Raw genomic sequence first — 27,313 nt, forward strand, 5'->3', positions numbered from 1 at the left:
CTTGTTTGCAGTAAGGCAAACAGGTACTACTGTAAAAGTAGTTAGTGACGGCCTGGGAACTTTAACCCCATTGGTTAGGGAGGGGCAATAGTCACCATCACCTAGTAACTGGTGCCAGGCATAAATGTGGCACCCAGAGGCACCCACCTCAGAGCACTTTCTGGACCTGCAGAAGATCGAAGAGGACTGGAATTGCGGTCTGTCACAAGAGGAGCCCTGAAGGACTAGACATTCCCCCTCCTGTACCCAGGACAAAGAAGTAGACTGCGTTCCAGATGACTGACCTCCTGTGGGCTAAGGGGAGACAAGCTGCAAGAGGCCTTCTCCTGGAAGTAGCCAGCTGGCAACTGAATCAGGACTGGACCCTGCTGTTGGCCTCTGCCTGACACCCTGTAAGTCTCTGGGTGCCTGCCCATAGAGCCTAGTGGCTTAAGAAGTGTGCACCTGTAGTAGGTTGCTTGGGACTTAAGACTTAAGTCAGAAGACAAAACCTTAGACCAGGACGAACCTGGTTGGTATATCAGACCTGCACGCAATCGCGGTGAGCCTCCAATTGTACCGTGGTCCTGGTCTGTTGTGAACATTTTCTATTTATGGCATTTTGTGCTTTGTGGTACTAATTTCTACTTTAAAAATTCACATCTCCAGTTCCTTTTTTGGATTTTTGTTATTTTGATGGCATTTTGTTAATTACATTTTACTCTATCTTTCTTATTCTGTTAGGGATTTTTATTCTTTTACATTTCGACTTTATTTCTGTTTTGGTACTGCATAAATTCTTAACCCATTGCCTGAAGTTGGTCTGTCTGCTCTGTGCCAACGCTACCATATGGTTTAGCTCAGGAAAGTTTAGTGACATTAAAGGTTCCCCCTGACGCTTTGTGATTGCTCCTTGAGGTGGGCAGTCGCCCACTCCAAATAACAATCACATTTCTTACCATTTTTATTAGGATTTCTGCTATGCGGCATCATCAAAGCAAGCAGGGTGCGTACTTTCACACATCCCGCTATTGTGGCTGCAATAAGTAAAAACAATTCGTGTTGGTGAACGGATTACAAATAAACGTAATTTAAACACAGCATTTTTGTGCACACTTCAGCTGGGTCTGTTGTCATACATGTGCCACCGACCATGACTCATTCATTGAATTTCAATGCATTTCCGAGCAAAAAACCACAAAACACGGTGTGGTTTCAAGAAGAAAAAAAAATCACAACGCCTGACTTAAATTGGAGATACCTGTGCCAAATGGGTTAGTGGGAATAGGGATGTAAAACATTCTCCCTTCATACGGAATCTGGAACAACATGACCACGAACCCTCCTTTAGCTCAGTAGCCACAGGGCTACCTTGAGTGCATGCATCTGAGTGACACACTTTCAATAAAAGCCTGTCCTGGAATAAATTGCATTTCATCATGCTCTTATTCCTCTCTCATTTCACATCAAGATATCATTTTTTCAGAATGTTTCATCCTGCATTTTCCACCTCACCTTTTTTTTAGCTCGTGGTTTCATGTCAAATTACAGCCCTGGTGAATGCAAAGAAAGAAATCTTTGCTGCTCTGGTAGTTAACTGCTGTTGCCATTGTGTGTGAGATGACCTTTTCCAGAGGTGTGACATATGCCCTGTAGTTCCTTACATAGCCTGGATCTTAGAAAAAATAATGTTCTTTAAAGCAAAGCACCGCTTCCCACTCCCAGCACTGACCCCCGAACTGAAAAACACATTTTTATCCCTGCTGGTCTGCAATCTAGTTAAGGTTGAGTTCCAATATCTGCAAGAAATATAATTACGTTTGACGCTGCCACGAAGGTGAGGAGGGAACTGCAGAGGCCTGGAAGTGTGGAGAAAAATGTCAGACTGTCTCTGTTCACTGCCCACCAGGAGTTGAGCTTCTGGTCAGGAGCAAATAACACATAGTAACACATGCAGCCCACCGCCCTCTTAGTAATCGGACGAGTCGGCTGTGACCACTAAGCAGTGATGGCCGTGCATGGGAAATGTACAGTAGTCAGGGGGGTAGCTTCAAGGGGGGGTTGGGTTGTTATGCCCCCCTAATAAATGTATTTTCTGATGAATAGTTGGGCACAGGTGCTTTCAGTCGGGTATGGTGAGGTGTCTGTCAGGTTTCACCTGGGATTTTTGCATACACACACTGACAAAAACACACACGCGCTCATCTCTGTTTTGAAAGCCCTAAAAAAAATTATTTTACAAAATATTTTTTCCGTCATTTAGTACTCCTATTAATCCGTATTCCTCTCCCTTCCCACTGCCTCTTAAGCCCTCACATGCGCCCTGCTTGTCATATAATGTATGTTAACATTATATGCCAGTGTGATGGTCGGGAAATCTGATGCTCACACCCCCCCCCCCCCCCACAGTCTTATTGACCTAGCTAAGCCCCTGAAAGCAGTAGGACAAGTGATTCAGAGTCTATGGTGGGAACAAGTGACCCCTGTCACAACTTTGAGAAGCACCCATCTGCATACAATAGGGTCATTGGGCCATGCTTACACTTCAGCATGATGTGGGGGGATGAAATGTAAATTAAGTTACAATTTCTGGCCCATGCCACGCTTTGGTAGTACCAATGCAGTGGTTTCCCCACTGAGGTACCACAAACTTGTGAAGATTTCAAATAGCTCAGCAGAGCCGTGTTTATCCAGTGATGGGGTGACATTTGCAGAAGGCGAATCAATTAACAAGCGGGAGGTCAGGGGGTTTGTGACAGAACTTGGCTACAGACCAACACTGATTCGTCTTGACATCGATATTGACACCCAATCAACAACAAACTAACATGCAAGTTTATTTTTAAACTGATGCATTCGTATCTTAGCTCTGAATCCACATGTCAAAACAAGATGGACATAGACACCAACATTCAAGTGTCAAGGTAAAGATGCATATTGATCAATCACCCCCACAAAGATCTAAAACCCAGTTTAACTACAATCTGTTCAGTTTTATGACACAAATTAAAAAGCAGCTAAAATGTCCAGTCAACCACGTGACCAGCTATTGTGGCTGATTCGTTCAATTCACTAGATATAATTTCAGTAACAACATCTCACCTTCTCAAACACAATATCCTTTTAAAGATTTTGCTACAAAACATATCTTAGGATCGATATTATACCTACATGTAAATAACTGTTGACATGTTTCAACCATATTGATTGCTAATGTCGTCCTTAATCTGGATTTATCCGACTGCCCGAATCATAGGTGCACGAGTGGCAAAGACGGTAGATATTCCCCAGCAAATTTGTCATGTTTTTTGTTTGTGCTCATAGTAGAGGAAATATTGATCATGGGGTCTCAAAACAAGAGTCCTTCAGGCTCCAACTGAATTACTAGTTAGACCGGTCACATTTTATATATTGAATTCCACTGCTAATCTCATTTGCAGGATGTAGCCTCGCAAGTCTAGACCTATGTACTTCTAAATTTGATCCATGAAACGACTGAACGAAATGTATAGGGTGTGTGTTTCACTTGCGCGTGATATGTCTGACTAAACAAGTTAATTTAGCATATATCAGTTGACAGGCGCCGTACTCTTTGATTCACATGGCTTCTTGCCAATGCGGTGAGTGTCCGCGCAGGCTTGAGTAGGCGCGAACATCAATGTAGAGTAGACTACAGAATTACAGGAGCGCAAGGGGCAGTCTAAATAGCGCCCACTATGTGATAAGACCTATATTGCATGCTTCCCAAAGGTACGCCATGCAAGTATACTCATAGCAGCCCTTAAATATATGTATTATGGCAACGTATGTCCCCGATGAGGCCCCAAAGCACTTCAGTGGTTGACCAAGTGGCTGTTCCATTTGTTGTACATCGGAGGTAGAGTGTGGGATTACACTGCAGCCTGTGGGAGGAGTTTTGGTGAGGATCGTCCAGACCTATCACTGTAAACTTCTAGTTGTGCTACCACAAGGACTAAAATGAGATGGAAAGCACAGATCTCAGTGGGTTATCCCTGATTAACACCCTCCTTTCATCGACTTTACCTGATTAACTCAGTCCACTCACAATGGCGGGCCCGCAGCCTTTGGCCTTCCTTTAATTGTAATTGCATTTATATAGCACTTACGAGGCATTGAAGCTCTTTTTTTCGGCAAGTAGCATGCTACTCTGGAACCCAAAAAGGATTAGTGGTGAATTAGTATAGGAAAATATGAAATTAATTTGAGCAATGGACAGGTTAGTCTGTTATTTGAATTGAAAAAGGATAGTGGAGAGATAGAAGAGGGAAGTGTTTGCATTTATATAGCGCTTTCTACCCCTGATGAGGTGTCGAAGTGCTTTTCGACGGGTAGCTTAATAAGCCTTCCGTATTCCCAATGGACAGTAAATTCAGTGCCATGAGTGGGTAATAGTAACTTGTTTTATTTAAAAGATTGGAAATGGCAGAAGTGTGGTATGAATCACTATATAAAAAGAAACTAACACCAGACAGAATACATCTTAAAGTAGCTGTTCTTAACCTGCAGTTGAACATTTTCAAAAAATTATATATTATCAGATTAGTAAAATATTCAAGTTAAAAGCAAAATAAAAAAATATAAAAACACTCTGTAATGGAATTTGAAATTGCAGGATAAAAACCTAGTTGATTTCTGTAGCTTGAGTTACGGGTGCAGCCCAATTACAGCAACAATAACTTTGTATGAACAATTGATGACCTCAGTTGAATCACTTATCTGCATAACAAAAGGAGAGAATGTAGTAAGAAAAAAAAGACAGTCACATGATAGCTCTAGCATATTGCTTCGTCTTTTAGAAATAAAATCACATTTTGAAAAGTTCGAACCATTCCCGTAAAATTTCGAGTTTTGTAGATTTTATTTCTTTGGGAATTAGAGAAATTGTGTCATTTATTTATTGTGTGTGTATGTGCTTGCTTTTGCAGTTTGTATGTTATTTAGAGAGTGGTACTGCGTTTAATCATTGTTATAGCGGTCCATGAGTTGTCATTCGTGTAGCTCCTTAGCACTATAAGGGGAGGCAGGTGGTACTTCATAGCTCTGTACATTTTAGGATTTAATTTAGTTTGTAGATTTATATAGTGCTGCATATCGCCCGTGAGGGTATCTAGGCGCTGTCCATGGGCACGGGGGAGATTAAGTGATTTGACCAGAATCACTGGATGTTGAGCCGATGCAGAGACACAAACCCGGATCCCAGAATCCCGAGTCAGCAGCTCTGGCCACTGTGCCACACCCTCTCCCTGAGCTTGTAGCATGAACTTGTACAGAGAATGGAGTTTGCTTCTCAGCCCTTAACTTGAAATCAGGGCGAGGCTTGCTCAAACGTGCCTTACAAATATAATGTAAATCCACACTGACTCATAGCGCTGTAATACTTCATACGATGGACCCTGCAGCATAGCGCTGTAACATAATACGCGCTAGAATCTCCTTCTTAATGCTACAACATGAAACTGAGAAGTACATGATTCACAGCACAGTAATTTGAACGAGAGTGTCCTGTTTCAAGGACCTGTAACTTGTGTGTCTGTTTAATTCTCTAACATGACACTTGGAGATGCTTCAAAGCGCTGTGGTTTAGGTAGGGTGACCTGACGTCCTGGATTTGTCGGGATAGTTCCAGTTTTTGTTCATCTGTCCTAGAAGATTTTACCACATTCAGCACTTGCCCCAGTTATTAGAGCTGGGTGATTTAACACACTTTTATGTGTTCTAGTGCAGGATTAGGTTCCAGCCTTTTCAGAAATTAGTTTAATTAGCACTTATGATATTAAGTGTAAACGTTGAATTACCTTTATTTTCTTAAGTTTCTCTGTGTTTTTAGGTCTCGCCTGGCTATCGAGACTTATGTAGGGGCTTCAGAAAATGCTCCCAAAGGCTTCCCAGGCGGATCGGGTGGCGGTTACGCGCACAACCACGCGCATTCCATTTGCCACCAGCTACTTCCTGCGCGTGCGCCGCCTCACGCATTCAGAGAGATTTAGTAAGGGGCACAAGACCTTAGGAATGCGGTTTATGGCCAGTGCATGTGAGGTGTTCTAGTGCAGGATTAGGTTCCAGCCTTTTCAGAAATTAGTTTAATTAGCACTTATGATATTAAGTGTAAACGTTGAATTAAATTAATTTTCTTAAGTTTCTCTGTGTTTTTAGGTCTCGCCTGGCTATCGCGTAAGCGATAGCGCAGCAAGACTTATTTAGGGGCTTCAGAAAATGCTCCCAAAGGCTTCCCAGGCGGATCGGGTGGCGGTTACGCGCACAACCACGCGCATTCCATTTGCCACCAGGTACTTCCTGCGCGTGCGCCGCCTCACGCATTCAGAGAGATTTAGTAAGGGGCACAAGACCATAGGAATGCGGTTTATGGCCAGTGCATGTGAGGCATTCAAGCGCGAAGCTGGCATCGGACTTGAAAGTGGCAGACTGCTTTCGCCAGCGCGCGCTCGGCCTCACTTCCTGCATCCCCTCTTACAACAATTAACTTTCGTTATAACTCACACCCCATATGCTCGTTCCCTCCCACCCTTCCTTTGATGTCCTCTTTTCTTTAAAACCACGCCACACACTGCTGCATTACACACTGCTGCATTACACACTGCTGCATTACACACTGCTGCACACCGCACACTGCTGCACGCCTCACACTGCTACATGAAACACTGCTGCGCGCCGCACACTGCTGCACGCCGCACACTGCTGCACGCCTCACACTGCTGCACGCCTCACACTGCTGCACGCCACACACTGCTGCACGCCACACACTGCTGCACGCCACACACTGCTGCATGCCGCTGCGCGCCACACACTGCTGCACACCGCACGCTGCTGCACGCCGCACACTGTTGCACGCCGCACACTGCTGCACGCCGCACACTGCTGCACGCCGCACACTGCTGCACGCCGCACACTGCTTCACGCCGCACACTGCTTCACGCCACACACTGCTGCATGCTGCTGCACGCCGCACACTGCTGCACGCCGCACACTGCTGCACGCAGCACACTGCTACACGAAACACTGCTGCATGCCACACACTGCTGCACGCCACACACTGCTGCACGCCACACAATGCTACACAAAACACTGCTGCACAGCACACACTGCTGCACGGCACACACTGCTGCACGCCGCACACTGCTGCACGCCACACACTGCTGCACACTGCTGCATTACTCACTGCTGCATGCTGCACGACACTGCTGCACACAGTGCACTGCTGCACGTGGCGCACTGCTGCACGCGGCACACTGCTGCACGCGGCACACTGCTGCACGCCTCACACTGCTGCACGCCTCACACTGCTGCACGCCTCACACTGCTGCACGCCTCACACTGCTGCACGCCTCACACTGCTGCACGCCTCACACTGCTACACGCCACACACTGCTGCATGCCGCTGCACGCCGCACACTGCTGCACGCCGCACACTGCTGCACACCACACACTGCTGCACGCCACACGCCTCACACTGCTGCACGCCTCACACTGCTGCACGCCTCACACTGCTGCACGCCTCACACTGCTGCATGCCGCACACTGCAGCATGCCACTGCACGCCACACACTGCTGCACGCCGCACACTGCTGCACGCCGCACACTGCTGCACGCCACACAATGCTGCATGCCACACACTGCTGCACGAAACACTGCTGCACACCACACACTGCTGCACGCCACACACTGCTGCATTACTCACTGCTGCATGCTGCACGACACTGCTGCACGCAGCACACTGCTGCACGCAGCACACTACTGCACGCCGCTGCACGCCACACAGTGCTGCATGCCTCACACTGCTGCATGCCGCACACTGCTGCACGCCGCACACTGCTGCACGCCGCGCACTGCTGCACGCCGCACACTGCTGCACGCCTCACACTGCTGCACGCCTCACACTGCTGCACGCCTCACACTGCTGCACGCCGCACACTGCAGCACGCCGCACACTGCTGCACTCCACACACTGCTTTTATGCGAGTTTATGCTACTGACATTGTAAATGACAATGCCTTTTATTTGTTTTAAAACCAAAACATAAAAGGCATTGTAATTTTACAATGCCAATAGCTCAAACTCTTATAAATACGAGACCTATTGCATTGCAAATGCTGGTTTATGTTGGTGAGCGTTGTCTTTTAAGTCATTCTACGCCTCTCAGTCAATGTGAAATTGTAGTCCTACTTCTATTTTTGTGAATTGTCCCGGTTTTTGGTTTTTAAAATCTGGTCGCCCTTTTGAAAACGCAATGGCGTTCTGCTACGTAATGCGTCAATATGAATCACGATTGTTTGGCTTTGTAGTGCTGTAAAGTTTACCTACGTTGTAGCGCTCTAATATGAACCACTTTAGGCAAAGTTTCCATGAGCTTTAGAGTGGGAACATAAGGAGCCCCAATGCAAATGTTCAGTATTGATTGATCAGGGGCGTAAGTTCACCAATTGCCTTGTTGAATTAACCCTTTCTATGCTTCGTTCCGCCAGGGTCACATGGTGCATAAGAAGAGGATGCTGGCGTCCTAGTTCCCGCCACACCCCTTTCCCGGGCGTCAGCCGGGCACAAGGATGCTGCGCCTCCTGCTGGCAGTGGTGCTTCTCTGCGGCCGATGCCTTCTCTCTGTAGCGATTGTCTTCCCGAAGGACTTGACCCCCATCAACACGGCAGATGCGCCGGGTAAGGTGTCCCCCCGCCCCCCGCAACGCTATCTTTAAATGGCTTTAGTCCAGGTTTCTAGTGTTTATAATTATGGCTTGCTGTTTTCAGTTTTTACTGATTTTTACACATAAATATAGACAGTGGTTTAAATGGACTGGAACTGTCCGGTACTGAGTACTGGCACTTTTTTATTTTGAGAGGGAGAGTACCTGCACTTCCCAAGAAAAACGTAATTCCTGCACTTCTATTTTCCCATTTCGAGCACTGAATTCAGACAAAAGAAATTAGCTTGTATTTTGAGTGAATCTACATGCTTTTCAGTCATAACTCCCTGGCCTATATTTGGGAAAAATTCACAGCTTATAGATAGTTAAAAAAACAATGAGATGACTTAAATAGCGACATATTGGCAGACATCATTGTCAATGTTTTCAGAAATTGTATCAAATATGGCTGCTTGTTTTGCTGAAACCCAACAGGCACAAAGTATATGTGTATCTTGATAGATTAAGTACACATTGAGGCCTACTAAGTGCAAAGTCATGTTTTTTACTCCATGCTAAATGTATATGGACAAATACTGCTGAGTTAACTGATATTGAAAAAGTGGATGAATGGGAGCATTTATAGAATACCTTATATGACGGTAAGAGGTGTGGTGCAGCGGCAAGGGCGGCTGACTCTGGAACTCAGGGGCTCACGTTTCGATCGCCAGCGGCAGGTTAGCCCAGCACCATGTGACTCTAGGCAATATCTTGCATAATCTTCCCGATGGTCCCCAGTGCCTGGACACCCTCGGGTGATTGTTCGCACTTTACAGATACTGATATTTATTTATTTATTATAATGGCTTGCCTCTTTGCACCAGGCTGCTTTATTGATCCGAGAGGGAGATGAATCTGTCCAGCAACTTTACCATTTGTGATCAATTAAAGAAAAGAGATTTAATTGGTTAGCACAATCAGAGAGAAGCCTGTTTCACGCTGATTATCCTCTGGCAAAGCGTTCCAATAACCTGGACTTATGTCCAGTGGGGTAGCGTGGGGGGGGGGGGGCACATGGGCAGTTTTCCCAGGCGGAAAATTCATAGCAGCCCGGCCTGTGCAGGTAAGAGCGGTGGGGCCTGGGTGGAGGTGAGGGATTTCGACAAATTAATTATTTAATTTCACTTTTTAATTTATATGTTGCGCCACTTGCCTCAATAATAAAAGAAGCTGGTTTCGTCTTAGCTTCCTATGCTGACGATACACAGATCGTGGTGTCTTTAACATATGAAGAAAAACACCAGGGCGAAGCCTTTAAGAACTGCATGAAGAATGTGAGCGATTGGATGGATGTCAAGTGTTTAAAATTGAATGCAACTAAGACAGAGGTCATCATCTTTGGTAATAAACCCTCTCTCTGGACACCCAATTGGTGGCCACCTGTACTCGGAGTGCTCCCTGCACCCGTAGCTAAAACTAAAGACCTAGGTATTGTCATAGACAAAGAACTTAAATTCAAGGCCCAAATTAACAAAATCACAGCCATTTCTTTCGGGGCCATTAGACTAATCAACAAAATAAAGCAGTTTATATCACAGGATCTCTTAAAATCTGTAACCCTGGCCCTGGTCCTTTCCCGTCTGGACTATTGCAATGGCCTCTACCTTACCACCAACTCAGGCCTGCTTAACAGGCTTCAGATTGTACAGAATGCGGCAGCACGCCTCATCTTGAACATTCCAAAGAATGTCTCTGCCAAAGAAGCCATAAGAAAATTACATTGGCTCCCAGTCAGACAGAGATGTCAGTTTAAAGTCTTATGCCTGGTTTTTAAATCACTGCACGGTTTTGGACCTACACAGTTTAGAAATAAACTGAATTGGTATGGTCCTCACAGAACCCTGCGGTCCGGAACAGCTAGGAACGTGATAATCACCCCTTTTAAAAAGGCTACCTGGGGAGGAAAGAGCATTTTTACATCAGCAGCTAGGTTGTGGAATACGTTACCCATCACCTTAAAATCAACTCCCTCCTTGATCCATTTCAGGAAAGACCTGAAAACATGGCTATTTACACAAATCGCCTAAAACTTCTAAATCTGAGCGCGACCTTCCTTATGTTCTGCATGTTCCCAAATTTCATGTATAGCGCCAAGACGCCTTTGGGTATATGCTGCGCTTTATAAATTTAATTTCAATTCAATTTAATTTTCCCTCTTGGTCGTATGTCGAATCCCCCCCACCCAACCCCGCCCCACTGCTCTTAACCTGCACGGGCCAGAGCAGATTCTTAAGGGTGCAAAATGGAAGGGAAAAAAAAGTAATGCTCCCCCTAACCCGTGGACTGTTAGCACCTCCTGAGCGAACTGTCCACAGGTTAGGGGGCGCAATGCTTTCTTTTAAAATTTTGCCCCAGGCCCTGGCAACCCACGCTACGCCGCTGCTTTTGTCCGAGTACCCCATCTCTGCCTTGGGGCTCTATTGGTGATCAGATTTTTTTCTGGCAGAACGGTGTGGTCTGTTACCTGAGAGTATGAACTTTGGTGGTCATATAGACAGGGCTGTGCCATATAAGGTTTTCTGTGCCAGGCATTGTATTTTAAAATGGATGCAGTCCTTTACTTTAAGCCACTGTGAGATGTTCCCAAACTTAGGGAGACTTACAAACAATTCCACACATTCCAAGCCAGCTGCAGTTAACTTGTGAGGTAGTAAGTGAGCCCTAAATAGAGGCAATTTGCATAGCCAAGCCTTCTGTTGCTCAAGGCATTGAGCACAGTCTACTGGGACTAAGGTGGGAGGAAATAATTCCACAACTTCCCCCATTTGAGTTTTTGTATTGTTACTCATTTTAATTCATTCATACTAATCAAAAGTTACTCAAAAAAGTTAATATGTGGGTATACACAAAGAAACCTCTCTCCAAAGCTTAAAGGCTCCCCTCCAAATGATGATTACATTGCTGTATTCAGGTGTTAAAGTGGTGCTAATGAGGTGAAACTTTATACAAGATAAAGTTAATATGTGTTAAAATGAAAGATAAAGACATTGGGAATAAAACGTGCTGATAATTTGCCTTTTCTAGCCAAATAATGTAGTCAACCATGCCACATAATTTTGACATCCACAGGCACATCAATCCTGCAGCTGTCATTAGTGGTGCTGGCACTAACCTCACCCAACCATGGTGATGAGCGGTAACACTGGAATTATGCGATTGTGTGGCCGCAGCATTTTTCGCATAGTTATGGATCTGCTGCATTTGCCACACAATTCATCACCTGCTGTATAATCTGCAGATTTTAACAAAAAAATTGTTTCTATCTCAAATGGTTCAAAAGTTACTAAAATCACTGCAACGCGTGTTGCTGTGCAGTCGAAGGTACTTTGCAACTGTTGACTTTTCCACTTTCTATTGCTTATTGCCATGTTTGGGTGTTAAACTGAGGTGCAACCAATGCTCAAACAGTGTTAACAAGTATAGAAATGACAACACAATGAAGTAATACTATCAGATAATGTGCCGCATTACGTAGCATAACTTGTGTTTTCTTGCCGCATAATTTAGTCAGCCCTGCTGCACAATTTGGCTCTCTCCTGCCACATAATTCCAGTGGCCCTGGTAATGAGGACACAGATGGCTGGGTGGGGTATCTCAATTTTTAGTGCAGGGGCATTTAACTGTATCACCCTCGCACAGCATCTATTCAGATGCCCCACTCACCATGGGGCCTTAACTTAACATGTCACAGGGTATGACCTGTGTGGTGTTCCTACATATGTTACATGCACGGAGTCAGTGTGTGGACGAAATGTTGTCCTCTGCATGGTCACCATTCTGACCGCACAAAATGGCGGTTGCACTAACGACTGCTTTTTCTTTTTTATGCATGTCTGATCAGCTAGGTCCATTGAATTAGTGACAATGTATCCACTGCAGGGATCTGTGTTTGACCTTATGGTTGCAGGTTAAGATCCTGGTGGATAAAATGCGCGCCATTGTCTTGGGTAACAATACACATCTGCTATTCAGCTCCAGAATGCCTTCTACTTTTTTTTTTTGCAGAGTTTTATATAGCGCGAACTTGACCCGAATCCAATCAGGTATCAGAGCGCTTTACATAGCACCAGTTACGTTACATTAGGACAGAAATTCATTTTTTGTTCGGCACGGGGCGATTAAGTGATTTGCCCAGAATCACAGGATGTTCAGCGTCATTACCGAGACTCGAACCCAGTTCCCCAGGGCCGAGGTTGAGCGCCCTAGCCGTCAGGCCAACTCCTCTCCCCTGTTGTGCTTGTGACTTAATCCCTGATGCCCTGTAGTTCGACCGGAAGGTTTGTGGATAGTCACCCTTCCAGGCCAGAGCTCATCTAGAGAAGGAAGAACTAAAACAAACACTGGGCTGCTTGCAGATGTCAGTTTTTCCAAGTAACTACATCAACCCCAGGTCCAGATGTCTGCACTATCCCATTGTGACTCCACGTAAGTTTGGCCTTCAAATGACCAATTGCCTTTTCCAGTGAGGAGAGTGGTCCCGCAGTGGATTGGCTGGTATCATGACTTCCGAAGGTGACACAACTTGTGATTGGCTCACTCTTTTCGTCAATGTCCTTGCCGCTTGACAAGCACTGTCCCCTGGAGTCCCTTCTTCCTATTTGTGTGGTCCTTGGAAGAAGGGCGGCTCATAAACTGGGCAGACCTGTGCCCAGCGCAAGGATTTTGGACAATATTGATCCTTGTTTCCCCTGGTGCCGGGACTAAGTTTAGTGAAGTCAATGGCCACCAAGAGGGTCATTCATAAAACAGAGTACACTCAGTCCAGCTATTTATGCATCTTTTGATACATGGCACATTGAATTGAATCGTAAGAATTAAACTCAATAAAGTGTTTAAAAGTGTTAAAATAAATACACAAATCAATTGAATTGGTTAAACAATCAATCATGGGTAACAAAAAAAAATGACAAAAATGAAAGAAAAACAGGTGTACAGAAATAAAGAGATTGCATTCGCTTTACGTATGGTACAGAGTAACGTTTGGTAGTAGGGGGTACAAAGAAAAGCAATCAGACACACATGTTTTGTGTGTAGTTTGTCCATGTTGTTACAATAATCACATGTGAGACAAATGTATGTCAACTCAGCTCTCAAAAATCAATCAAAAGAGCATACCCATGTCCTGTAGAATTAAGTAAATTACAGAAGAGTAGTGAAACTGTTGAAGTTTCGGACTCTATAGTGTTAAGTATGTGAGACCCTCCTCAGGACTAATTGCTTTTGTGAAATCTGAGGTGCCCTAAGAAATCTCCTTCGCCATGGGGGAAAAGAAATTGAGCAGATTTGATTAATTAATGCTGGATAAATATGCCAAACAGTGGCAGAGTCCCAGCTTGTATTTTGGCCAGGCATCAGCTCCAATATGATGTGGAAGAACTGGCACCAATAACCGGCCATAAAGCAAACACGTCAGCTCTCCTTCAAAGTTAGAGTAGGAACTAAGTCTAGGACACTTTAGCAGACCTACTGGACTGCCCATTAAAAACAGTGGCGGCTGTCGCTATAGTAAAGTGGGGGGCTTGGGGTTGGGTTTTAAAAATTAAATAAAAAGACTTACAACAAAGCTGGGTTGGAGAAACCCAAGTGTGCATGTCTGTTTTTGCCAGCCCAAGACAGCCTGCCAAACTGACATGCGCACTTATAAGTGCCTACCACTCCTCCCTACTGCTGATTTGATGCTCGTCAGCATGGCCCTGCCCCCGACTCGGCTGGCAATAAGGTAAGAAAAATAAAATGATAAAAAAATGGTTTTATTATTTTATTTTTCAGTGGGGTGACGCTACTCCGCTGGTTAAAAGAGAGAAACTGCTCCGACATGGAGTTCGATCCTTTTACCCGCCTTACATGCTTGTATATGGCAGCAGTGCCAAGCGTGCCAAGTACATCTAGATAATATGGAGGGGGACCCGCATCTTGTTCTGGGATGCTCTGGTCCTGAGAGAGGAAGTCACTCAGACAGCTCATGCGTACCCAAGCATGTAAGATGCAGTCATAAGCACACTATGATTGTGCACGTCTCCCACAACACAAACTTACACACAAGGGTAAATAAAGGAGAACGTTTGTGGTGAAGGCTTCACCAGGGGCCCACCCCTTCAGTGGGAGAGTATCGGGGCTGCTAATCCCCCCTGCACACTCCAGGTGAGCATCACTCGTGGCTCCGCCTCATGACAGTGATCTGGGCTGTGGCCACGCCCTTCACGAGGGTGAATGTGAAACTCTCATTGTCCTCTCCACTGAAAGGAATGCGGACCTTAAGAACGGTGCACTATGTTAGGCAAGTTCTTTAGATTTTAGTTAAAAGACGAGTGCAGAACCTTAAACGAGTTGTATGACCAAACAAGGTTTCCTTTCCCACACGTTCCTTAACAACGCGGGCTGAACAACACATGCGTCTGAACCACACATTCCATTTACAAGCAAGTCGTTACAACAGCTTGCCATAGGGGGCGCTAGACTTTGGAATAGTATAATTTACTATTCCAACTCCAGTCACTGCGACAGTAGGGAAAGCGTTGGACTTTGAAATCCAATGCAGCTTAACCTAGCACATGTCGTTATAACGACTTGCATTGTTATTGGAATGCATGGTCAAGACGCATTTGTTGTCCCGCCCTTGTTGCAAAGGCATCACGCTGTTCGACGGTCGCGGTATTTGCTGTTTCCTTTAAAATAAATGCAGTAGATACCTATATGTGTTACTATTGTTAATTTTCTACCATAGATGGTGTTGCTATTCGGGTGAACCTTTAATTTAATCTTTTGGACTATGTGCAGCGAGGGGCGTTTTTTGCATTCTTCCGCATGCATCTTTTCACTCTGTAACCTGCAGCCAATCTAACTAGCGTAGACACATACTATGTCCAAGTCTTCAGAAAAGGCCAACAATTATGAAAGATAACCCACAATGCAGTGGTGAAATGCGCCCGCCCCGCCATCGGCCCACGCGTTTCTAGTAGGTAGGCCTCTCCACCGTATCAGCCTCTCCACCTTAATTAATAAAGTGATTAATTCCAACAATCTGTGATTAATTAACTGTCCCCCTAATGTAAAAATGATGAAGTAATTCTCTCAAGCCAAATCAATCAGTTTTTTAAATTTCCATTAATTACGGCCATTTGACTCGAATTATATCAATAGGATGGAAGTCTCTGGCTTTAAATTGATTTCTTTTCATGGACCAGATTCAATCATCTCTAAATTATAAAATGCATATTTCATTTAGTCCCCCACTTGCCGCGGAGTCTGAACATTCACTGGCTGACACCCTGCTTATATACTTTATTTTTCTCTGCATTTTTATAATCTTGGAGAGAAAAAGGGTCTTCCTTTTCCATTTCCGACGAGCTGACACAAGTCTCTCTTCTGTCCTCGCAGCCATTTTTCTTTTAAATGGCTAAACCTCAGAGATGCTCCCCTCCTCCTTGAAGGAGCTTGTCCTGGTTTTGTGAAAAGCTGCAGAAATGTCAAGGTCCAGTTTGTAGACAGCTCTTAAACCAAGGTCTAAGCTCTTCCAGATTCACTAGACTTGAGACTTAATGAAGTTGCGTGATTGGCTGAGGTACAACCAATGCAGAGAGGCCAGATTTCGACCTGGTGTCTTAGTTCCACAGTGGGAAAGGTCATTGGTAGATTATATTTTTGACTAGAAGACATTATGACAGCTTGGCAACATCACCTTGTCTCGAACACGCCTCTTCATCGTAGTCCATTCTACTACTACTCCGCTACTCATCAGCACCTCGATTATAAGACTTGGTCAACATTAGACCATATCCCCACCCCTAGCTAGACCACAGATCTCCAATGAGATGATGTTCCCAGCAGAGGCCAGATGTGCTCCTCTAAGTGCTGCCACCTCTAGACCTCATCTTGCACATGCTTCGAATATAGCTGTGGCGCCCCAGCCAACGCACAGGGTCGCAATTTTGAACATCTTCCTGGTGGTGCTTGCATGTGCTTTGGTGCATTTGGGAAATGCTAATAGGGCTCAGAGTGAGGTGTCCTAACTGATATATATGAATTATGTAATTTTATAGAGCGCTGTGCATCGAATTTTTGATCATTAATGAGTGCTGATAAGCATTAGCTGGTGGGATCCAGATGTCAAGTATTAAAATGCAACACATTATAAATTTATGAGTAGCACGGAAACAGAATATTTATGGATATGAATTCATTTAATTTGGTTTTGTTTATATCACCTAATCTATTTACGAAGGGCACTTTCATGCACTTTGGTTTTAAGTAACTGGTCCTAGCATAAAATACTTCTGGTGAGGAGTGGGAACCATAGCAGATGTCTGCAAGACCTTCATGGTGACAGTGGAATGGGGACGACTCATGCAGGTGCCGAGAGCTCTGAACATGATAAATCCCACTGCTCACATAGGGCACTGAGATTTTCAGAGTAGCCGGAGCACAATATGATACTAAGGGCCTGACTTTTTGTTTGACGGACGGAATAGCATTCGTCGAGATGAGGGTTCATCGGGTCCCCCATCCCGATGGTACTCAATCTGTTAGATTTAGAGATAACTGCTGGCCCATGAATTATCCCTGTAACTTATAAGGAACCACCTGGCTGCAGTTCTCTTCAAGGTACAAAAAGTTTGGTAAATGCCAGACGTCGGGTTTTGACGGCTGTCCGCCAAACTTTTAAAATTCCAAAGCTGGAGTTTATTTCTGTAAAATAAAAAACTAATGGCCTTTGCACAATGGGAGTTTTCTCCCAGGGTTTAGTGGCCCTTATTGTCTTTTCCATCCCTGGCTGTCAGGCTTTTCCTGGTGGTAACAGACAGAAAAACAGATAGAAAAACAATGTCGGAGTAAGCATTCTATCGATGGAGCCAACATGGGCTCTGCTGATGGAAAGTTATCGTTCTGCCCATATCTCAATGAGGCCCGTGGGCAGGGTACTCCATTGCATTTGTGAACGTGTACCCTGGCTGCCAAATTCTCAACTGGGCCATAAGAATACTTCACCACTTCTGATAAATATCTGAATAGGGCAGTGCTTAATTTGAGCCGGTGGTTTCCAGTGCTCAACACCGGTGCTTAATCTGAACACTAGCACTTATAGCCATATGCCTCATGGTGGCACTGTTTGTCTAATTTAAAGATGAGCAAAACAGTCTTTTATTAATTCAATATACTTAACAAATGACTAATACCTGCTGCCAAAGTCGTTCTTATAGCTTTCAGTGCCTGGAAAAGTTTGAATTGTCACTGTCGGTTGTCATTGGCAGCGTCAGCAGGGGCAAATTGTGGTGCAAGCTGCAGAGGCCTCCTGACTAGGGGCCCCAACACTTATGTTTTTGCAAATTAAGCACTGGAATAGGGACACTTATATTTACTCAGTCCTATACCCCAGTTAGCACCTATGTCCGAGCTTATCAGGTTCCCAAAGCATGACGTGATCAGTTCAACCCAAATCTGCCCCTTTACATTTTTGCTACCCAAATGTCACCCTATGACATTCCTGCCTTACTTAGTTGCATTTTTCCTGTGGAATTCGTAGCACGTTGTATTTTGTCAACCATTTTAGTATACAGATTTAAATACATTTACATGTCTCTGAGGTTTGCGCAGTAATGTCTTTAGATAATAACACTGTATTGGTCCATGGGAAGGGCTCCGTGACACAGCTCTGCTCAGTTTGTACAAGCGGTGGGCACCGCACCCATCTTTGGGGACCGGGACTTATTTTTCATCAGGCTTCGACCCAGAGCAAGAGAGAGGGAAGTGCATATCATGGAGAAAGAAGGGCGAGAAAGATGAACAAGCATTTGCAATGCAATAGTTCTCGCATTAGTTAAATGCAGAGTTATTGGCTTTGTAAATGGAAAAGAAACGAGGGGTCTGCTCACCTTTTGTTTTTCTATTTATTGACTTTTGTAGGAATGGCAGCACGCCATGCTTTAGATGCTTATAGCTAAAGCGCAATGTCCGCCATTGCCTCAAAAAAACATGAAATAGAAAAAAAAAGTTGTGCGTGTCATGCTGGAAAATAAATATATAAATAAAATGTTACCTTGCACGCTAATGCAACAGAAGCCTCAAAAGTGCGGTTCCGGTAGTGCGTAGCTGTTGTGCCTGCAACAGCGGCCACGCCAAAGAATTCATTAAGAAAAGAGTGCTCATAAAAGCTTAAATGAAACATACTGAGTAACAACACATGTAATAGGGACAGTCCTTATGGTAGGTTACAAGAGTAGAAAAAGAGAGACCGAGGAGGGCCTAGTAAGCAAAGTAACCAAACACAATAAAGCCTTTACAAAGGACAGTCACAAGAGCCAATTGAAAACATGGGCGTGCAATGGGTGGAGCTTCAAGCCCATATCCCTAACACAGCATGTCTCAAAGAGACAGCGCTGCCTAGGCGTGAACTAAAATCTGGAATCAATGAAAAAAGCAGGGTTGGAAACAACCTGTAAGTACAAGATATACAGACAGGAAGTGCCAGGTGATGGAAACAGTAGACAACCTTGGTAGTCCCTAACCATGGCACTCTGCAGTGGGTTTCTAAGAAAACCTTTGGTCTCTTGCACTTTTTAGAAAATTAAGCGCTGGTGCAACTTGTTGTGGGGGGACAAGCGCTTTCCAGCTAGCCGGTAACCATGTGTAAAGTATGGCTGGGTGCTGAGAGCTCACAGATATGCCAAAAGTCTCTGCTTAATGTCATTATTTGGAAATTTGACTCAAATATATTCATGTTGGATAGGTGCCAGGCACAACTATTTATTTATACATATTTACTTATCTTGATTTATTTATTTATTTGACTATTTAGTGAATTAACGAGTCCTATCTTCTAATAATGCTACCAAGGCGTACTGGTGGTTTAATAAAAAAACATTGGACCATATGGCAAGAGCTTTGTGTAAATATCACGCAAAGTCAAACATAGTTTACAGAGGTGGTTTGTAATCTAATTTGCTGGGGTGAAGTCACACCTCTAAAACCTTCTGCTTGCTGCTCCACTTTTAATTATTTCCAAATTTGGTGAATAGCATTTGGGTGAAAAATAAAACCTTTTACGGGATCTTAAACCCGTTTTTCCGCTTAGAAATTCCCCGAAGACGTCGTGGCTTTTTGGAGGCCAAAACAAAGTTGAAAGGCACTTCAGAAATGCGGCATGCTGTAAAATGGAGTAGTGAAATGTCATTTAGCTGTTTCCCAAGGTCTGGTAACACGAAATATTTCATGTATCTCTATGTGGGGGTGGGGGGCAATGGAAATTAAACCACAAGGGGGCAGCGGTGCTTCAGGGTCACTGTTAAAACGGATGCCCTATTTCCAAGCCTGTATAACCCTGTCTCTACTTAATGAATCTGTATCATGTTTCCCACAATGCATTTCACCAACTATGCAAATTTGTTGACACTGTTTGAGGGACAAACTGTAAGGTAGGAAATTCAAAACTCAGTGCAAAGTTAGAATTACAAAACCACTGTAATTCCCGAAAATATATACTTGAAGGGAGTGTTAATTACTATGTACCAAAGGTCGCAGAATTCCCCTCTTAAAAAATCTCAAAGCAAACCTAATAGCCCACCCGTGAGTCCACTACATCAGTGCAGGGCAAGCTGCTGATATCTCTAAAATTAACAAAAAATGCATGTTAAGTGAAATAATGTTGCATTATTAAGTATTTGGCAAATTAAGGCCTACGAGACTTTGTAACCTTAGCAACCCTCTAAGTAAGTATTTTCTTAAATACATTTATTTCAACCACCTGCACAATTGCGTTTACTGATGGACCAGGTGCAGGTAGCAAATGCTTGATGAAGCAATTGTTATAATACGTAAAAGAGACTGGTAAATAAAATAAAATGTTCCATTAATGTTTTCGTGTGTATCGACTAGGAAGTTATAAGGGATGGTGCAGCAGACACATTTGTTGTATCTATTTAATTACATGCAAGTTTGATTAATTTTTAATAATTCTTTTACCAAAAAGGCAATAGTTGTCAAAGCAGAAAGTATGGGCTGGATATAGGAATCTTCTTGTGACGTCGCTATCCTTGAAGAGGAGGGGTGTGTGATTGCGGAAGCGCGTCCCCTGTCCTCTGAGGACTGGGCATTAATCTGTCTGCCCCCTCTCTCCCTCGCAGGTACTCTCTCCTACCCCTGGTTCCGGGGTCTGGTGACCGACAATGAGACGGCACAACTCGGCCTGGACTTCCAAAGGATGCTGAAGTTGAACCACACACTCTTCATCGCAGCCAGGTGAGTGAGGGTCACGGCGAGTGAGGGTCACAGCGAGTGGGAGTCACGGTAAGCGAAGGCTGTGTTAAGGGGCAAACAAGCTCCATGGTGAGTTATGTCCATGGTGAACTAATTCAGTGGTGCGTAAGGAGCTGTCAAGGGCCATATGAGCAGCGCTTAATTTGAGCCAGTGGTTTCTGGTGCTCAGCACCGGAACTTAAGACAGTCTGCCACATGGTGGTGCTGTCTAATTTAGAGATGAACACAATAACAGATGTTAATTCAATATAAATTAAAATGAGGCTTACCTATTCTTATAGCTTTGAGGGCCTTGTATAGTCTCACTTGTCGCACTTAGGAGTGGGATGGTTAGTAGTTGTGTTGGTACTGTCATTGGCAGCAGCAATGGGTGGCGCAAGCCTGATGTGGGCCCAGGCCCTCATTTTCCTTTATTCACAAATCTTACAAATCAAGCACTGGGTATCAGAGTGAAGACCATGGTGAGTGAAGGACTCTTGAGGGTCATTTTAAAGTGAGGACAATGGTGAGTGAGGGTTGTTTGAAAGTGCCCGCCGTGCTGAGTGAGGGACCAGCCACTGCTTTCCGAGAGTAAGTGACACAGTAACTGAGGGGCCAGTAGTGCTCATCTGAGAGAAAGTCAATAAATGCAAGAAATTCTAATTAAGGCCCTCTAAGAGTGGGGCATCACACCAGTGAGGGAGTGGAGGTCACTGTGAATGACCGACAGAGCGAGGGCCATGGTGAGCAGCCTTGATGGGGCTCCGAAGGACATAATGAGTGGAAACAATGGTGAATTGTGTGCGTCATAGCAAGTAAGGGGCAGAGAAAGTGAAAGTGAAGGTGAACATGACCCATTTTGAATTAGGGTCAATTATGAGGACCTTTTAGCGAGGACCATGGAGTGACAGAGGGAGAGAGTGCGCAATCTCTCACTGAGAGCCCCAGTGAGTGAAGGTCCCCCCCAGTGACTGATGGCCAGTGTGAGTCAGGGGGTATATGCAAGGCAGGTTTGCGATGAAGGGTAGCAGCAGGAAGTGCGGGGCACAGTGACTGTGGCTGCCATGACTGACTATAACAGTGAGTGAAGCGCGCTCTGAGGAAGGGTCATAGATGGTGAGTGAATGACTCGATGAAGGTGTTATATGGTGAGTAATTGCAGTGGTTCCCAGACAATGAGTCTACAGTACGGAAGGACCACTGTGGGCAGGGCTAAAGAGAGGCCCGTAGTGAGTAGAGCGGGGTAGAGTGTTGTAGAGACAGATGGAATGGGGTGCGCAGCTCATTCGAGTGACGGCCAAGGTGAGAGCTGTGGGGCAAGGTAGCCAGTGAGATGGGGGACAGAGAAGCCAGGCCAGTGCCGCTTCTTGCTTGACTCCTCGGTGCGCAGCTCTTTTCGCCGCACAATCCTGACCCTTCTCAGTGCAGCTTCTGACGCCACACAATCATTACCCCTCTCAGTGCACCTTTTGATGCCACATCATTCTGACCCCTCACGGTGCAGCTTCTGACGTCGCCCTTCCAGTTCTGATTGTGTCATATTATTCTGTAACGACAAACGACCTGCTTTTCTCCAGAAGCAAGTTTTTTCCTCGTATATCAACACAATAATCATGTAACTGCGAACTGACCGCTCCTCCCCCCCCCCCCCCCCCTCCCCCAAGACGTGTCGAGGAATTGGCCTCCATCCTCTGTTTTGTTTTTAAAAAATGCAAAAATTAGGGTAAACTGGGTCCTTAATTATCCGGGGCCCTGGCGCCACTGCACTCGCTGCACCACAGCCGCTACGCCCCTACAGGCCCCCTCAAGTGGCAGCAGGCACCGGGTGCCCATTGCCCATGTGCGGCACGTCGCCGCCCCGGGGCCTCAGTGGCGCGCGCCGCGCACCTGACATGAAATGGCGCCTCCGATAGCGCGCGCCGCCTGCTTTGTAGCCGCGATAATGGTGCCAAACGCGGCAGATAGCGCGTGACGAGCCGCTGACAGGTCCTGTAATTGTGCTGACGTGCTGTATATCAGATGTGGTCCCGGGCACCGAGATACCAGTCCGTGCTGGGCGCGAGAGATAAGGAGGGCGGGCTGCCAGCGCGAGCCACCTTGGCGGGGGGAGGGGGGGCACTGGCCGAGCACTGCTGAGGGGCTGGCGGGGTTGGGGAGGGGACCTACTTGTGAGCAGCTGCACGGAAGAACATCACTTCAGCTGGGGTACCGGTCTGAGTGACTGAAAAGTGATGCATGCGGCCTTTGACAGAATATGGACCACTGGTACTGACTCTGGGGTGCATTCTAGTCCATCATTTTTTTGCTCATTGAACCACTACAGGGACCAACTACATGCAACTCGGCCTTTGCCGCTCGCCAAAGGATACAGTCCAATAGAATACAAGGAGCCATGGACATGTTTCGGCCTTATTGAGCGTCATCAGGGCGGTGCTCTGTGAGACCTATGGCATAGTGAGCGCTGGGCCCACACTTGACCATACTCACTGCATGTGGGGGCACAGTGATAGAAACAAAAGGCTAATCTCTGATACTGATAAATCACTCATGGCCTCCATTGTTGCAACTGGGGTAGGAACAAGCCTGTTTTACATATGTGACGCCATAGACATGCTAAAAAGGATGGAATGGAATGTGCACAGAGTAACTACCAGTATTTCAGAATAGCTCCAGCATTCCTTTCTTCACTTTTTTTGCTACATCAGTTATGGAATGGCACTGAATTTGGTCCTGGAGGGAGCACATAATTGTGCAGCCGCGACACCCCTAGGTCTGTTGCAGCACTGCGCTGACTGAGGTCACAGCGGGAACAGATAGACATGAGTGAGTTTTCACATCCCACGGCGCGTCGGATCGCTCACTGGGTCCAATCCTTGAGGGGACGGCTGGTGCAGCAATGACACCCGTGAATCTTCGCAGGGAGGCGCTGGTTCAGTCCATGCAAGCGGAAAGTATCTGGGCTGCAGTGACACCTGTGGCCATGGTGTGTAGCTGAGGGCACAGTGCAGTACAGCAGTGCCACCCAGAGTCCAATAACAGTATTACACCAGTAAATGATCAGAGCGTGGCATAGTTGGCAGCCCTCCAATGACAAGGCACTTGATCAGCAGTGACACAAAGTAGCAGCATGACACAGGTTTAGACTCCCAAGGGGGCAGGCAGACGGTTGTCTTTGAGGAACCAATCGGAGTATAGCTGTACTCGAGGGCACGAAGGGAGCTGACGGACACTGGTGCAGTAGCGACTCCTGGTGGCCATTCAGAGAATGATTCAATCACAACCTTCATAGATGGTCTGCGGAGTTCGAGAAATGCAATGGAGCTAAAGAGGAAAGAAAATCCACATTAATGTCTGCAATCCGATTGGATAGCTGTTTTTGAATAATGCCTTTTGATTTTAAACAGGAGAACAATTGATTTAGATCTATATTGATGTCAATCTTATTCAAAATGTACTTGAAGGGTTGTCACTTTTACAATCTATTTCCAAACACATCTTAATCAGCAGATCTGGCATTCTGATCTGCACTTCTCCGCCGACCTATATGAACAAGCATTGGCAAAGGTTTGACTTGCACTTTGATTCCTAGCTAAACATTGGTTAAAAAAAGTTTGATGCAGTGAAAAAAATCGAAATAGAAAAAAAAACCTGCCTTTGTGTACAGTGCATCTGTGAGATCAATAATGTAACATGTGGTGCTTCGGTGTAATTCTCATATGTACAATAGTTTCTCTTGCATTTCAAAGCAAGTAGTCCGTAGGAGGCGGACGGATACTGCAAACTGTCATTAGATTCAGATGAAAGGAAAAACACTCCTTCCCTAGCGCCTACTGTGTATATTTTAATGAATTGGTAACAGTAGGTCATGTGGAAAGCTGAATTGTAATGCCAGACCTAAAAATGCACTCCCTCTGCTGGACTTTTCTCTGTATCCATGATTCCCTATGTTGAAGATGCATTCTTCAGTTTAGTCCTTTTTATTCCCATGCTTCTCAAACAGGGGGATTGATAGAAAGCATTGCAGTCTTATTTCTGTTTCCATACCTCTTATTTGGAACACAGTTGTCCAAGGTAGATGTACAAGGACTGGATCCATAACAGAATTTCATGATATCCATTTTTTATGTGATATTATTTCCTTTTAGATAAGGGTCTTCGATGTAAGTCCAGGAGGGCTGCAATCATGAAGGTTCAGGATAGTAACCAACTCTGTAAATGAATTTCATTTCGAGTCCTTCTTTGTATATTTATCGTGGCTGTATTTCCTGAAAATCACCTTGGACACCCATGATTTTGGCTCATTCCATGTGCATTGATTTTATGTGGATATTCTCAAGCTATGATCTGATGTGGTCTGCTGGGCCTGCGTTGGACACCTCCGATTTGAAGGATAAAATTCCTTATTCTAGTCTTTCTTTTGTTTTATTATGGGGAAGATGACTTCCACCGTGAAGGCCTACTTCTGCTTGTGCGTCTTCCCCACATGGGGAGGACATACCCCCCTGAAGTTTTTCTGCCTTTTCTTGAATGCCTCTTGATATGGGAAGTAAGCTGGTCCGTATGCTGGCTTTCCTGGGCCTATCCAATATATTTTCTATCGCTCATCAGGGCTTGTTGCTATTTTGAAAGCGATGGACAAATCCCTAGCACACGTCAAAGCAGTGAATTAAATAATTCAAAAATGAAAGCGTACAATATACATTTATTAACGATCAGCTCCAGACAAGTGAAATACAGCAGTAAATGAAAGAGCACAACCTTAAAGACTTATAAATAATACTAAACAGCTGATCGTTTTTTAAAGATATTAAAATAACCACAGTTGGCGAGAGGATTATTTTTTAAAGGGTTCAGCAGAGAGACAATATAGCCATTCATTATTGGCTTTGGTAATGTGACCACTCACTAAAGGCTTTATAAATGAGCCAATGTGAGCTTGTTTACGCGCAAGATGCTGTGAGCACTCGTTGGTGAGTTCACTAGAGACATTGCGGTAGTGCTTGAACGAGTTGGCCAGAGACATTGTGTCCATTCGTTAATGAGTTCACAAAGGGAGACAATGTGATCAGTCACTGAGGTTATGAGGGAGACCCTATGAGGAAGACAATATGATTAATTGGTTCACGAGGGAGACAATATGGTCAGTCAATAATGAGGGAAACCGTATGATAATGATCACATTGACTCCCTAAAAAAACAATGAGCTAACTAGTGAGTTCACAAGTGAGACATCACTGTAGTTTGTTCGTGGGCTTGAGGGGCACATTGGGATCATGTGTTTATGGGCCCATGGGAGTGAGATGTTATTGTTTAAATGGGAGAGGTGTGGCGCAGTAGCCAGAGTGGCTGACTCCGGAGCGCGGGGCTCACGGTTTGATCCCCGAAGCCAGCGGCAGCTCAGCTTAGCATCATGTGACTCTGGGCAATAGCTCACTGAATCTCCCCGACGGCCCCCAGCGCCTTGAAACCCTTAAAGGCGATATGTTCGCACTTTACAAATAGGAATTATTATTATTATGATGTGATGGGGTTATGAGAGAGTCGATAGTAATTTTTGCTCTTGAGTTTGTGAGGGAGACAATGTGATCATTGGTTGATAGGAGTCAGAGTGCGCATTTGTTAACTCTTTGTGCCTTTGGACATATGTCAAGCTTGTCCACCTCAGGAAAGGCTGTGGGGATGGGACGGAGCGAGTCATACACCAGCCTTGCCCGCCTTTCCTCGCGATTCCTCAGTGTGGAAGGGATTACAGTGCATGGTCTGTGTCACACCGCCTTCTGTCTTCTATTTCAGGGACCATGTATATGCTTTCGACCTACGGAGAGTCAAGGATACGATGGCACCTGACCGGGTAAGGATACAAAGTGGTCTCAGAAGCACTACGGCATTAGTAAATTTCCCAAATCGTATCACTGCATGTTGCCCGGACACCATGTTTCTGGTTGGGATTTGCATTCGCAAAGCAAAATAATCAAGTACATGGCGTGATTGGTTCAATCGAAGCAAGCCAAGAATGCATATCCCAGAATGATTTGTTAAATGAATGTCTACCACTTGAAATGTGTTTTATTTGTGGCTATGGATGGAATTTTTTAAAGCTTAACTTTGGCTTTGTCGGGCCGGGCTTTGGCAGTTCTTGCCAAAAGGCCAATTTCTAATCTATGATTGGAAGTTGGACTGCTAAAGTGTTTATGTGAGGGAAGCTTGCACTGCTGCTGCTTGTGTTTTTTCTTTTTGATGGAAGCTTGCACTTCTGCTTCTTGTGTTTATCCTGTGTGAGGGACGCTTGCACTGCTGCTGCTTGTGCTTTTCCTGTGTGAGGGAAGCTTGCACTGCTGCTGCCTGTGTTTTTCCTGTGTCTGGAAGGTTGAACTTCTCCTTTCTGTTTA

At 45.1% G+C, this 27,313-nt stretch overlaps 1 protein-coding gene across 4 annotated transcripts in view; it reads left to right on the forward strand.

The window, feature by feature from the left end:
- The window catches only part of SEMA6C (semaphorin 6C), a 341,729-nt gene that overhangs the window by 254,546 nt on the left and 59,870 nt on the right, over window positions 1-27,313 (forward strand). For all 4 annotated transcript variants that reach the window (XM_085638745.1, XM_085638747.1, XM_085638748.1 and 1 more), the window contains 3 exons: window positions 8,481-8,670; window positions 20,813-20,927; window positions 26,718-26,775. In XM_085638745.1, coding sequence (XP_085494871.1) covers window positions 8,562-8,670; window positions 20,813-20,927; window positions 26,718-26,775 — 282 coding nt within the window. In that variant the 5' untranslated portion in view covers window positions 8,481-8,561. The remainder of the gene's footprint in view (window positions 1-8,480; window positions 8,671-20,812; window positions 20,928-26,717; window positions 26,776-27,313) is intronic.

Source organism: Triturus cristatus, chromosome 12 (assembly GCF_964204655.1).
Source record: "Triturus cristatus chromosome 12, aTriCri1.1, whole genome shotgun sequence".
In the NCBI taxonomy this organism is placed as follows: Eukaryota; Metazoa; Chordata; class Amphibia; order Caudata; family Salamandridae; genus Triturus; species Triturus cristatus.